The sequence below is a fragment of the Triticum dicoccoides genome, chromosome 6A, assembly GCF_002162155.2.
Source record: "Triticum dicoccoides isolate Atlit2015 ecotype Zavitan chromosome 6A, WEW_v2.0, whole genome shotgun sequence".
Taxonomy (NCBI): Eukaryota; Viridiplantae; Streptophyta; class Magnoliopsida; order Poales; family Poaceae; genus Triticum; species Triticum dicoccoides.
In genome coordinates, this window is record NC_041390.1 from 513037741 (window position 1) to 513052377 (window position 14637).

Consider the following 14637-nt stretch of genomic DNA (forward strand, 5'->3'; position numbering starts at 1 on the left):
TTTGCACTACTGCTTACAAGTGGGGTAGCACCAACAGTGTTTACAAGTACTTATGTATACGTCGGCGCATGGTTCTCGAACGAGTGCTCTATTTCATCAAAACACACACTGCTCGTATGATAAAATGTGACAACTTATGTCTTACCATGCCATATTCATGAAAAAACTAGTGAGGACGCATCTGTTTTGGCAAAAATTACGATGGTTCTCACATGATTCACGGGCACACAAAAGTAGCAGCAGTTCCCATAGACGGATTCAAACAGATTACTAGCCCCAGAGGGGTCGATAATAGGCAAGGTTTGGATAATTAGACACAATCCAAACTACTATTAAACACTAGCTGGGGCAACTATTTCATGCCTCGATCTAATTTGGGCTGGACACAAGACGGACCTTGCCATGAACATCATCGAGGACGTCCCGCAGTAGCTCAATCCTACGAACCTTCATGAAGACAACCTTGTGGCCTTGCCACTGATAAACTTGTTTGTGTAGGCATGCCACGTCATCTTCCTGCGTAAGCTTGACAAGAACAGTATGCCTCACAAATGAAGGAGTAGCTTTGAACTTCTTGTGCTTCAGTACACCCTGGACAACACGCCTGACAACAGTGAGGCTGGAATACAACTCTCCATTGGTATAACCGCAAATGGCTTCCAGGATCCAACAGCCTAAGAACTCTGTTTTCCAGTGCGTATATTCAGGTCGTCCGCCTCATAGCGAGTGACATGTACAACCACACAATCCTTGTCTGCATCAGGGCTCTAATTGAAACAGAAACAAATTCTGAATTACTTTTCAGTATAAGAAACACAAGTTATTTAAACCACTATGTATAGCATGGCATCGAAGCTAATAAAATTTTGCATTATTAATCACCACATACTACCTTTTCTAAAAAAATCACCACATACTTAGATGAAAAAACACAATCGAGATCGGCAAAGAAGGAAATCACCTTGGGCAGCTCAGCGGGGGGGACACATCCTCGAAGGGGGAAACCTGCTCCTGCAGTGCCACGGGGGCTGTAACCTCAAACGGGGCGTTGACCATCTCACTAGTGGCCGTGAGCGTATCTGGGGTCGGCTTGGTGGTTGCCTCCATCTTCTTGGAGCTCTCTGTCTCGTGGGGATCATCCTCCCGCGTCTGCTCCAATATCGGCAGATCTTTGCCTGGTTCTCCTTGGTACATCATGAAACTGACGAATACTAGGAGACCACTGAAAGGAAAACACAATCGCAATGACAATGAAACAAAAAAGAGAGTGAGGATATGTTACTACTTTGCAAAAGTTCTTTTTTTTCTCTGAACGAAAATATACCAACATCACAGATCCGCTTACCTTCCCTTCGTTCGGAGAGAAGAACAGTGGCAGATGCGAGTGTTGCCTTTCTTGAAGATGGTGAGAGAGAAGGGGATTCATCAAAGAGTGAAATGATGGTTGCTTCGTCCTTCAAACTTAGACTGCGGGGAGGTGGGGTTTTGTGATACGACGGCTCGTTACTGCCGCACTACGACCGGGGTGACTCTCCGCCTGCATACTACCTTCTAATTTGGTGGGTGGCATTTGGGCCCGCGCGCTGCATGGCCCGCATGTCGGTGAACAAAAGTATAACGGCATTCAGTAGAGGGAGACGTTTCAATGACCTAGGAGGAGCTAGAAGCGGTAGAGTGTCTTCACTGTAGTAGTAGTAGTAATTGTTTTTCTGGGTAGCTGTAGAGTGTCTCCACTGTACTAGTAGTAACTGTTTTTTTGGGCCCAAGACAAAACAGCCCATCCACACTAGTAAATAGTAAAATCAATTCAAAAGCCCATATGTTTACTGAATTGATGGATGGGTATGTCGAAGAGCAAAAAAAGGAGTTTCAAGTGGGCAAAAGAGCTTCTGAACATGCCGGGCTTCTATTTACAACATATTGTGGTCATAATCCAGTAAATTTTACGACACAGGATGTTCATTCTATGAACCTGACCGATCCATTTGACTGTGACTGCCGAAAACAGTGCTGGAGTTAGATGATGTTGTTGCAGTTTTCAAGCCAGCCGCGCTCTGAGCTCAAAAGACTCATCTGGAAGACCTGGGCAACGCGGCAAGTGAAGTTCTTCTGCTGGCTATTGCATCACAACCGGCTATGGTGCAACGATCGGTTGCAACGACGGGGCTGGGAAAACGCCTACTTCTGTCAACTCTGCAATCAGAACCTTGAGTCGTCGGTGCACCTCTTCTGGGAGTGCACGGTCGCCAGAGAGGTATGGCAACGTGCAGCGCAATGGAAGGGATGTGCCGCCCTGTGCCCTGAAGACTGGTCACCACGCGGCGCGACCATGGAGATGGTGGCCATGATCGCGAGCAAGACGGAGCCGGGCCACCGGCGAGGGATACTGTCGCTCACCGCCCTAATTCTCTTGGCGCATTTGGCTGGAGCGTAACTGCACCTTCAAGAGGAAACAATCAAGCGTCAGCGACATCATCGCCTCGATCAGATGTGACCTGGAGCAATGGCGCCTTGCTGGCACGACCTGTTTAGCGACCCCTTTCGGGGATCCAACGTAAGACATAAGCATTTTTTGATCGTCAGGCTAGCTTTTCGGCTGCTCTAGTCGCTAGCCTGAATTTTTGTTTTCATCTCTCTGCTGCTGACCGCACTCTCGATCAGTTAGCCCTTTTTTATTGGAAAACGATTGGAGCCGGTGCGCCGGCCGAACTTTGCGCCGGCTCGCGGGCCACGCTGGCTCACACGAACACGCAAACAACCACCCCGCGTGAGACGTGTATATGATGGGTCTCGCATGACTTTTCCTCTTCTTCCTCCTCCAGCCCATCCATCGCAGCTCTGCTCCTCTACACAGCCTTCCCAGGCTGCTCGCAACCTCCAGAAGCTCTCATCGGCGGCGAGTGCTCGCGTGCGACGGCGCGCAACACCGCCCCTCCTTCATGGCCGGCGAGCCCCTCTGCCATCCTCCTCCTCAATTTGTATCCCCGCTAGCTCCCCGCGGCCATGGCCGTCTACACCCCTCGGATCTCAGCCTTGGCCTCCGCCCAACTACAACTTCGAGTCCCCGCCGGTGAAGCTACGGAAGCATCTATCGGGGTGCTGCAACCAGAGCTGTAAGCCTACAACCACAAGGCACACGCTGGACGGCAAGGACGGGGCGGTGCTGCTCCTAGCAAAAAACTAATGTCGCAATTTTTGCTAAATGCTTCAACCGGCATAACATTTTGCTACAACCGACATCGCATTTTGCTACAACCGTCGTCACGTTTTGCTACAACACATAGCCGGTGTCGCAGTTTTGCTACAACTAGCGTCACTTTTTGCTACATCCGGCATCACGTTTTGCTGCATCCATCACGACCGAGTTATGACCCGCGACGGCGGCGATGACAATTTTGCGGCAAGCGTCGTAGTTTTTTGCTACAACCGACAGCACGTTTTGCGACATCCATTCTTTTTCTAGAACGCAATGGCTGCTACGTGCAACGACGAGCTACAAACGGCGACGACGGTGACAGACTTTTTTGCTGCAACCGTTTTCCCCGTTTGCTACCACCGTGCAATAGAAAGCTGCAACGGGCGCCATGGGAGCCACATGCCAGCGGCAACGGCAAACGTCGAGCTGCAACCGGCGGCAACAAGAGCTGCATCCAGCGGAGCTGCAACCGGCGACTGGTGTTGCCGGAGCCACGGCCATCACCAGCGACGCGGAGCTGCAACCCACAGGCGAAGTTTTTGCTGCATGCGTGGATCTGGACGATGGCGACCGGCGGCGAGTGCGGCATCCAGCAGCACGGGAGTGGCGGAGAGAGGGGTTGTAGATGAGGGGGTAGCGGCCGGCGGGCCAGGGGCAGCCAGGAGACAGGGAGCCGCGCTCGCGCTGCGCGCGGAGAGGATGAAGGAGAGAGAGAAGTCAACGCACAGATCGGACGGTTGCTCGCTGGATCGGGTGGCTGGGGTTGGACCGGCCGAACCGTTTCGGCCGGTGCGCCGGCGCCTAACTTTTTTTATTCTCCCCTCTGCTAAATCAATGATAAGCCAGGCAATCTGGATCTTTCAAAAAAAAAGTTTCTCAAAAAGAAAATAAGAAAAATGCACCTCTTCCTGCATTTGAATCACGACCATAACGAAAATTACAAATTGGGTTGCGCACACGATTCGGTGCCGCTTCGCAGTGGGTCTGATAGAAAAGCGCCTGAAACTGCTCTTCTGGACCCGATGCGAGCATTCAGAAAAGTCTCGGTTTTGATCTCTTCATCGTCAGTGCACACTTTCCCTCGTCACTCCCTCACATGCGAGGTTGGCAGCCGCTCCAGAAGCTTCTAGAAGCCGCCGCGGACTCCTCCAGCCCCCTTGCCGCCGCGCGCCTCCACGCCCACCTCCTCCGCTCGGGCCACCTCCACTCCTCCCACCACCTCACCTCTCGTGTCCTCGCGTCCTACCCTCCCGCCCTCGCTCGCCACCTGTTCGATGAAATCCCCGCCCCGACCCCGCGCCTTGCCAATGCGCTCCTCCGCGCCCGCGTCCGGGCGGGCCAGTGGCGCGACGTGCTCCTCCTCTTCCCGCGCCTCCGCGTCCGCCCGGACGCCTTCACGCTGTCCCTCCTGCTCAAGTCCTGCGCCATGCTCCCCTCCCTCGCCCACGGCCGCGCCGTGCACGCGCTCGCCGTCCGATCCTGCGCCGCGTACACCGACGCCTTCGTGGCCGCTGCGCTTGTGCAGATGTACGCGAAGTGCGGCGACATGGTTGGCTCAATCAACGCCTTCAACGCGTTCGAGGAACCAGACATCGTCCTCCGGACTTCCGTGGTGACTGGGTACGAGCAGAACGGGATGGCACAGGAGGCACTGGAGTTCTTTGCAAGGAGTGTGATTGGCCAGGGTTTCATGCCGAGTCCAGTCACTCTTGTGAGCGTGATCTCGGCAGCGGCGCAGTTGAGGGATGCCCGAAATGGGCAGGCCTGCCATGCATATGTTCTCAAGAATGACTTGGAGTACGACTTGGTTCTGGTGAATGCTATTCTTGGGCTTTACATGCGGATTGGAGCTGTGCAATCTGCAAGGAGGTTATTCGACGGAATGATGGAGAGAGACGTGGTCACATGGAGCTGTATGGTCACAGGATATGTGCAATCTGGACACACCTCTGAAGCGTTGAGCTTATATAAGAAAATGGTTGCGGCAGGAGTGAAGCCAAATGCAGTTACCGTGGTGAGTGTTCTGCAGGCCTGTTCGCTTGCTCTGGATGTTGAAGAAGGCAAGAGGTTGCATGACATTGCTGTCAAGATAGGTTGCGAACTTGAGATGACAGTTGCAACTGCGCTGGTTGATATGTACATGAAGTGCTCGTGCCAGGAGAAGGCAATGCAGTTATTTCTTCGGATGCCAAAGAAAGATGCAGTTGCTTGGGCAGCGGTCATCAGTGGTCTTACCCAAAATGGTCTCCCTGATGAGTCGATGAGAGTCTTCAAGTGCATGTTGTTGGATGGTCCTGTCCCTGACGCTGTCACTATGGTGAAGGTACTTGCTGCATGCTCAGAATCTGGTGTTATGAATCAAGCCTTTTGTCTCCATGGCTATTTGATTAACACTGGTTTCTGTGATAAGAAGTTTGTGGCAGCTGCACTTGTGGATTTGTATTCTAAATGTGGAAACTTGGGTAGCGCTGTCAGGGTATTTGAAAGTGCCACTGAGAAGGATATTGTGCTGTGGAGCTCAATGATCTCAGGTTATGGAGTCCATGGCCTTGGGCAGCAAGCTGTTGCCTTGTACCAAAGGATGGTTGCTTCTTCAGTTAAACCTAATAGCCTGACATTTGTATCTGTGTTATCGGCATGCAGCCACTCTGGACTAGTGCAGGAAGGAAAGTCCATTTTTAAAAGCATGACCCGAGTCTATGGAATCATGCCAAATGCAGAGCATCGTAGTGCCATGGTTGATCTCCTTGGCCGGGCCGGTGAATTGCAAGAGGCAGCGAAGCTCCTTCATGAAACAGGTGGGAGAGCTGATGCTCATACTTGGTGTGCCTTGCTTGCTGCCTGCAGAGAACACCGTGACACAGAGATGAGTGGTGTGGTAGCTGCCAAACTACTCAAGCTGGATTCTGATCATGTTGGCTACTACAATCTCTTGACTAATATATATGCTTTTGATGAAAAGTGGGACAATGTAAAAGAGACTAGGGACATTATCAGAGACAGAGGTTTGAAAAAAGTGCCTGGCTGCAGTGCAGTAGAGATCAATAATGCAATGCACACATTCACAGCTGGGGAGAGGTCACACCAAGATTGGGAGAAGATCTCTACATTGCTCTGGGAGTTGTCACGAAAGTTGAGAGGGGATGATTGTTTCTTTCAGTTGGACGGTCACTTGGTGTTTGAAGATTTCTGATCTTCTCTGAGCTGAAACATGATCTTTCAATACACTTCACTTGGTGGTGAGTTCCTAGAAGAAAGTAACAACAAAATAGCATATGCAAGGTAATAATTCATCTTATAATGAGAAAAGTAGCACAGCTTAGTTTTGCACTAATTGTAAAATTGTATATGTAGGACAGACACTTCCAAGAAGTGTATAGCTGTAGTCCCCTTCATTTAACAATCAGTCAATCAGCTATGTATGTGTTGTAGATTTAACTTTATGGTCAGAGCATGGCTACCTTTTTCCATAATTAAAGAAGCGCGTTGACCTGATGTCAACACAAATGCCCTGAACTAACCACTGGTTGTAGGTAGTTTCATGTTGGAGAATGCGTTTGTTCAGGTCTGCTCAGGACTCATGATATGTGAGCTGTTAGTGCTCTCTCGTAGTCGGAAGTCATTATGCATTTGTTCTCTGGAGATAATGAGTTTCATGCATTGAACCTCCAATGCTTTTGCAGAGTAAATTCATCTACAGTTCACTGCAGCTTGCACTGTTTGACCGGTTCTAAAAGTTGTTTCAAGTAGAAAGTTGATTGATATGTTATTGTGCTCTGTGTAGGGCAATATACTTATATATGCCACATAATGGCACGATTGCAAGCCAGTGCTTGTCTCTTTCTCCTATGTGTGGTATGCAGGCAGCGATTAGCAGGTACAGAAACCAGTTATGAAGTTACTCTTTCTGCGGGCCTATCCGCTTGTTTCATTCTGAGTGTGGTTAAGAGTAGCATGATGCGGTTGAATTAACCTAGCCAGTCTGTGTGGACTACATCAGCACTGCCTTGCATTTGTTATCTTTTGTAGTGTTTTTTTGAATCGCTCTGAACACCTGGATGAATTTATTATTACCATAACAAAGGTGGAACTATGACAATGTTTGCGTCTAATTGCCTTGGCCGCATTGGTTTATGATGTATAGTCTCGGTCTCACCGGTCAGTTACCTGCACGCCGCTGATTTCTTTGAGCCATGGTGACACTTATCTGTGTGTTTTATCCGTTTTTCTGCTATGTGGCCAAAGAAGCTTACTTATCGGACGTCACAGAAATGAGGAGCTATGGGCTATGGCAGCATTATCAGTCAGTTGCACCTAGTATTCAATCTGCAGACACATGCTCCCTCAGTTTGAACTAAAACCACAACAAGAATTATGGGACGGAGAAACAATTTAGGATGGCCAAGCTGATGTGTGCCAGTTCAATACTTCTTGCAGCTGTCAAGAGCCACACAAGCTTATCTCATAAGGGTTGTTTACGATATTGATATATGGCTTGAGATGTGCATGTTACGGCTTGACATTTTGTAGTTACCCCAGACTTGAACAAAGAACTCCTGGCCTAACACTCTACTGAAGCAAATCTACAAACATGGTGCGCCGGTACTATGGACGCCCCTGTTGTCACCCAAGGAAATTAGCATACTTCTTGATAAAGACCGAACCTCGAGGCGAGATCCGATCCGTTGTTGCGGCCCGATCTTTCACGACACTCCACCTTCAGCAGCAGTAGCCTCTCACCCGTGCACGCGATATGCACGAAATAGAGGGTTTGAACCTTATGGCCCAGCACGAGAAAATCAATCTCGACGATGATACTCACGCGCAAAAACAATTTCTACAAAGAAATCGCAACACAGAGGTTTTCTAAAGATCCCCCTAAAACTTGATACGGGTGTCTACCCTTGAAAACACATCATGTCTATTTTATCAAATAACCTGCTTTACAATGAACACATCATGGCTTTATATATTAGCCAATCCATCTAACTTGAGCAACAAACCGAACTATTCATCAATTGATATCTCTCACGGCTAAACATAAAAGGAAACTAATTCTGTTGTAGGTTCGTGCGTCTTCTCTGATTGCATGGCAGGTGGACCCCATCCAATTTCCTTTAAGGAAAGAAGACTCCATGCGCTGCATCTTCTACATGTTCCTCCCTGATACGTCTCTTTGCCTGGCAAGAATAAATATAAAAATCTAAATTGCATTGATTTTCTTTTAAACCAGCGTACAACGCCTCTATATCTCCGATTAGAATATTCCCTTGTAAACTCATCCATACGTACAACCTTGTGGCCTGAGTATGCACGGCTCAAGGACCGATGAGATCCATGCAAGTAGTACTCACGTTGTAGTTTTCCATTACCATATAACTCAGTTCGTTTCTTATCTCCCGGGACCAAATCAAGAAATACACCGTAATTGCATGCGCTCAGAACAAAACAAGAATGATTGTTCAATGATTTGACCACCGATCCATCTTCACTCAACTGAAAATAATTAGGAGCGTAGATATTTCGCTGTATTGATCCCTCGACATCACTAGCATCAACGTCCGTATCACTTCTTCCTTCCTGCTCTGGTGTTCCAAGACAGTTTCAGGGAAGCTGATGCTCATAGGGCTGTTAATTTGTATCAAATGTACAAATTGGCTTGTATTGGAATCTTGACTTTCGGGCCTCAAATTTAATTGATCGATCAACCTTGAAAACCTATGAGCACTGTGCTTGTGAACATCTTAGCCTACTCCAAACAAGCCTATAAATCTTAGGCAGCAGCGAGTCGCAAACTTAATTGATCGAACCACAGCAACGTGTGAAGTTATGCAACACGGAACATTGTCCAGTACAACACTTGAAACATAAGGGGGTGATTACCCCCCAAAAAAGAAACACAAGGGGATGCAAACATCGATCCAAACAAACGATGTGAACAAAAGCAAAGGAAAAGAAACAGCAGCAGATCATGCATGAAACCACACAGGGAGCAAGCAAGAAAAAGGCAATCACTTCTACGTAGTCCTCGCACTCGTCAATGCGTATTAGCAAACCACTAACGCATGCATGGGGGCGTTGACACGATGCTTCGCCTCGTTCAGATGGCAGCAGAGGAGCCATGGTGATGGTGGGTGGCGCCGGTGATCATGCCGCTCCACAGGCCGAGCCCGCCCAGGGAGCTGATGGAGGTCTCTGTCGGCGCGCGGCTCGCCTCGCCGCACCACTCCAGCGACAGCAGCCTCTCCGCCTGCGGCTTCATCTCGGCAACGACACTGTCACGCTCAGCCCGCGACGTCGCGCCACCAAATGGAAGCGCAAGGTGCTCGCCAAGCCCGGCTGCATACCGGAGCGCGTTCAGTGCGTGGTACTCCGCGCCGCCACCGCCGCTTCCGTTGGCAATGCCCATCATGCCTGGCCCGGTGAAGTGAGCCTCAGAGTTCGCGCTCTCAAAGCCGCCGGAGCCCGAGAGGATGTGGTCGTACTTCCAGTCGAAGAGCCCGAGGCTGCAAAGCGGGTCGGCGGCCGAGACCGCCGGCGGCTGCATCCCGGAGAAGGACAGGTGGAGTCCGGTCTCTGCCATGTGTCGCCCGTGGTGAAGCTGCTGCATCATCGAAATCGGCGGCGTGATGGCGGCGGCAGCAGAGGGCTTCTTGGCGGCGCTGGCGCGCTTGTTCTTGCGGCAGCCGCCGCCGACGGGGACGTTGCGGAGGGAGCCGCCCTTGGTCCAGTAGCGGCGGCACGTCTTGCAGAAGTAGCGCGGCTGGGAGAGGCTGTAGTTGTTGTAGTAGCAGAACTTGGTGTGCGTGGAGTCGCAGCGCGGGCACTTGAGCGGCTGGTCGTGCTGCGGGCGCAGCCGCCGGTCCGCCGCCTGCTGGGCCTGCATCGGCTCCGGGCACGCGATGATCAGCTCCTCCGACGGCGACGACGACCCCATCCCGCCCTGGTCCTCGGGAACGATGCCCTGAAAGCAAAAGGCACACACCAGATCAACGTCAGCACGTTGTCGCAGTGTGATCTGTAATCATCATTAGCTGTGGCATGTGACAGAAGAATGGAAGCCTCGGAATGCGCGAAAGCGTCTTGGCCAAGCTGCTAGCTGCATGCATGCATGGTCCCATGCATGTCGCAGCAAACTGCATGCAGACCAAGCTAGGGTTTCTCAAAGGGTAAAGCTTGCGACACCCATGGCGCTTCATGATGGAAGCATCAAGTAGGTCCAAGTTCTAGATCGATCTGGGGCCGATCCTATGGTATACGTACTTTTAGACTCAGACTGATCACTTGCTTTCCATCACATGCAAAAGTAACAAGGGGTGTGTAGATTTCTTGAGGGCCATACGTAGTGTACTTGGCGACTTGGTCTTGATCTCTCCACCATTCTCCATGCATTTCTCATGATTACTCGCAACTCTAGATCCTTAAGAGTGATCATAGTCTAGCTTGTTCCTAGTTATACATATACAGTTAATTTATGTCAAATATACAATGTTTTATGCAGAGTTGCAGACTGTATGCATTGGTGTGTTGTGCCCTAGCTATCATCCCATCCGAGCTTAATTCAACGACATGAATGTTACTCCTCCCATTCGTAGTGGATACAGATTTTTTTAGAGGAACATTGAACAAGTTTATAAACAAAACTACATATATTGAATACAAATATATATCGTTAGATACATCCTGAGACACTTTTGTTATGTTAGGTGTTGCAGATATATATGGATGATTTTTCTCTGTAGACTTGGTCCACTCTAAAAAAAACAATATGCAATACATTATGGAACATAAGTAGCATGAGAGTTATCCACAGAGTTCAAGCCAAGTCTCCTTAAAAAAGGCTATTCTACTCATAATGTACTATTGTGCTAAATCTGCCTCCGCTCCAAATGCCGTTGTTTCTCCGCATTAACATTTTTACCTTTCAAGGAGAGGCAGAATTTATGTCATGTTCAAAAGTTAAAGTGAAACTTATCAGATGATCAAGTTGTACTTGTTTGAATCTCTTTATCTTGTCGTTGCTTTTGCTTGCAATACATGTGGGTCTCTGGTTAGCTAGTCGATAGCTACCATTCACTTTTCACAGTTTCTTAAAATGGACACGCACTAAAACTACTAATGTCTGGTAGAATGCCCGCTTTTGTTGCATCTTTTGCTTGTTTTCCTTTTAAAGTTTCTTTGTGTAACAAAGCTATGGAAACAAAATGTTTAGTGTGTCTTAAAATGTGGTATTTACACTGGTGAGAAATATCCATTCATGGTCCAAAGCTGAAACAACCGGATGCTGTTTACATGGATGATGGAACAGTGCATATTTCTCACACATATCTCCTACAGTAAATTTGGTCAGCTCACGTAGATACTACGCATCTCACAAATTAACTAGGGTCTGTCTAAACAAATTAACTAGGGTGGTATCCAATAAAATCTTGTTTCCCCCTCACCCTTCCACAAATCTCAATGCAGAGACATCAGACTGTTTAGGGTGTCGACTTAGACGTAATTAAGAATATCTGAAGCGACTTAGATTTAGCAAAATCATACTAATAATTAAGTGATGCTCTTACCAGCAGTACATACTCGTGAAAACTGTTCAGGTAAAGGAAAAGTTTTAGAACCTCTGTGAAACAAAAGGTACGAACGAAAGATTTTTTTTTAGAAATACAGACTAACCTTATCAACGAAAACTACATGCGCTACTAGCTAGTATGAATACCACAACTGACTAAGAGAATTTGCATATGTTCGTTCATACTACATGTGATCAACGACGACAGGAATTTTTTTTCAATTCTAGCTAATCAAGTATCAGGATCCAGCTGCCTGTAGATCTGCAGCGCCTAGGTACGTACAGTATCAAATAGGTAGATCTGTGAAGCTATATATTGAGTCATTAATTCTCCTCCAACAGTCTTTATAATTGATTTGGATGCAGAATACACCTACTAGCGTGACGCTTGTTTCTTCCTATGCTGCTAGGTCAATTAATCACAACTTCGATCTCCTGTATATGTAGATCCTACAACGTGTATATGGGTAGACTGGAAAACGAAAGCAGTGGTTATTTTCTGAAGGCTGCACGGTAGCTAGAGTAGCTGCATGTACACACCAGCGTATGTGAACACGGTCTCATCTCAAGATGAGGAGATGGAGACAAAAATCACGTTGATCGCGCAAAGCCAAATCAAACCAAGTGCTAGTTGATCACGCAAATCAAAACAAAGTGCTTGTTAATTACAAGCACGATAGGTGTACATATATATGTGGGTGACATACCTTGAGCCAGTCGGAGTCCATGCAGAAATGCATCGGATGAGCTGCGCCTGCCATCATCGATCGCCCGGGCTTCCCAATCAAGCAGTCAAGGCACCCCAAAGATGCGGCAACCTCACTGCCAGCCGCTATCTATGCACGTAGCCCCGGCAAATCGAAGATCCAGCAGCAACTCAAACCTAGATACGATCGATGGTCTACACCTACTGCACACGCACGCGGCCTGCTTGTTCTCGTTTCGTTATTTGTCGACGGGTTTCAGGGCGATTGGCTAGCTAGCTAAGAGGAGGCGGATTCACCGATTAGTAGCTAGGAAGAACATGAAGATGAAGAGGAGGGCGGGGTGTGGATCGACACATCGATGCTGGACAGGAGAAGAGAAGCTGTGGAGAAGGAAGAGGAGATATGAGGCGGGGAAGCTGGTGGGCTGCGGCGCTACTGGTAGTTGGTGAGAGACGTGGAGGAGGGGGGAGATGTGAATAAGAAGGGAGCGAAAAGCAGCGGAGCCATGGCCAAAGCCCCAGCCGGATGGAGGGCGGACTGGAACGAGCTTGGTGTGGGTAGGCTACTGTGCTGCTGCCTCTGATCGCCAGGGGCTTGGCCTGGCTCGGTGGTGGTGGTGGGGTTGGTTGCATGCGACGCATGTTGCCGGGGGTGTGGTGGGGCGGGCGGGGAGGCCCACCGTGTTGGGGTGGAGTCTGTGTGGAGACATGGCGTGGGGGAAGACGGCCATCTTCTCGTCTCCTCGCCACTGGTGGGCCTGCCTACGCGCGCGGCTCGCATCCCGCGGCGTGTGCGCGTGTCGGTCGGCGGCCTTCATCTTCATGCTAGCGCCTACGGCTGGCTACGTATCCCATCGACCTCACCCGGATCGGTGGGTGGTCCGGTTCACGGTTCACGGCGTTGCTAGCGTGTTTCCGAGGTGAGAATTACGGCGTGGGTACACGAAGCGCCTAGTAGTACAGCTGTGGCAGTCAATTTCGCCGTTTGCCGGGGTGGTTGTTTGTTTGCGTAGCTGCAGCTGGAGCCTAGCTAGGCCCTCATTTTACCGTAGGAAATTGAAATTATATAAGAATAGAAAAGACGCAGTAATTCATGTGTCGCTATAAAGCCTTTTTTCATAATAGATAGGACAGAAAAATTATACTCCTAGTATATATCTATTGTTCATTGTTTTTTATAGCTTACCACTCCTGCCGAATGGATGCAATTTTGATCATTACCTCTGAGCTAATTTTCTTCTTCTTTAAAATACGAAGGATATGAATTATTCCTGTGTAGGAATAGGGACTCATTCCTGCAAACCAAAAGCTCTAAAATATATTTTTTCTACGAGAATCCTATCCTATGGGATTCTTCATATTTCCTGTAAACCAATGAAAGCCTGAAGAGGTGTTCCGGGGTGGTGCAAACGGAAAAACGCAGAAATTTTGGAAGATCGATGAAAGAGGTTAGAGAGATAGAATGTGTTGTATTGGACATAACAAAGGAAAGGCAAAATAAGATTTGATCTAACGTTGATATTCCTATGTAATGGAGAATTTGGCGACTCCAATCCTATGGTCCAAACTCTATAGGGGGCGGGGGAGGGGGGGGGGGATCTACGAACTAGAACCTTCCCAAATTCCTTCAATCCAAAGAGTGAATATTTTAAAACTTTTAAAATCTTTACTATATGCCGGCTATTTGATTTTCATAATTAAGGTCAATGCATGACATTATGTGTGGAGTTAGATTCTGAAAATATCATTATCTCGCGAAAAATTATGGGGGGATCTACGAACTAGAACCTTCCCAAATTCCTTCAATCCAAAGAGTGAATATTTTAAAACTTTTAAAATCTTTACTATATGCCGGTTATTTGTTTTTTCATAATTAAGGTCAATGCAGGACATTATGTGTGGAGTAAGATTATGAAAATAGCATTATTTCGCGAAAAGGAAACTCAAGACTCTTCTAGCTAGGGGCTACCTTGTACTCGGTTTACAAGGAAAATTTGCACTAAGCTAAGATCTTTCTCAAATGAAATTGTACAATACTCCCTCCGTCCCATAATATAAGAACGTTTTGACACTAGTGTCAAAAACGTTCAAACGTTCTTATATTATGGGACGGAGGGAGTAGTATTATTCTTGGTTTTTATGTTTTCCATGTATTGTAGTCGAGGG

The 14637-nt window shown here is 48.2% G+C and overlaps 2 protein-coding genes across 2 annotated transcripts; one reads left to right on the top strand and one right to left on the bottom strand.

Annotated features, from left to right (window-relative positions):
* Positions 1-4237: 4237 nt before the first annotated feature.
* LOC119317593 (putative pentatricopeptide repeat-containing protein At3g01580) lies at positions 4238-7266 on the top strand. The gene is made up of 2 exons (XM_037592077.1): positions 4238-6478; positions 6981-7266. The coding sequence occupies exon 1, from the start codon at positions 4293-4295 to the stop codon at positions 6387-6389; it is 2097 nt and encodes a 698-aa protein (XP_037447974.1). The 5' UTR covers positions 4238-4292; the 3' UTR covers positions 6390-6478; positions 6981-7266.
* Positions 7267-9016: 1750 nt separating this feature from the next.
* LOC119317594 (dof zinc finger protein DOF5.6-like) lies at positions 9017-13049 on the bottom strand. Its single transcript, XM_037592078.1, has 2 exons — positions 12473-13049; positions 9017-10160 (listed from the first exon to the last, which is right to left on the bottom strand). Exons 1-2 carry the CDS (start codon positions 12527-12529, stop codon positions 9297-9299), a joined length of 921 nt encoding a protein of 306 aa, XP_037447975.1. The 5' UTR covers positions 12530-13049; the 3' UTR covers positions 9017-9296.
* Positions 13050-14637: the final 1588 nt, after the last annotated feature.

Excerpts from the sequence above, each read along its gene's own strand:
- LOC119317594 (XM_037592078.1), bottom strand. The coding sequence starts at position 12,529 with ATGATGGCAGGCGCAGCTCATCCGATGCATTTCTGCATGGACTCCGAC. Across the intron at positions 10,161-12,472 it reads TGGACTCCGACTGGCTCAAG|GGCATCGTTCCCGAGGACCA; the intron begins GTATGTCACCCA and ends TTTTGCTTTCAG.
- LOC119317593 (XM_037592077.1), top strand. The coding sequence starts at position 4,293 with ATGCGAGGTTGGCAGCCGCTCCAGAAGCTTCTAGAAGCCGCCGCGGAC.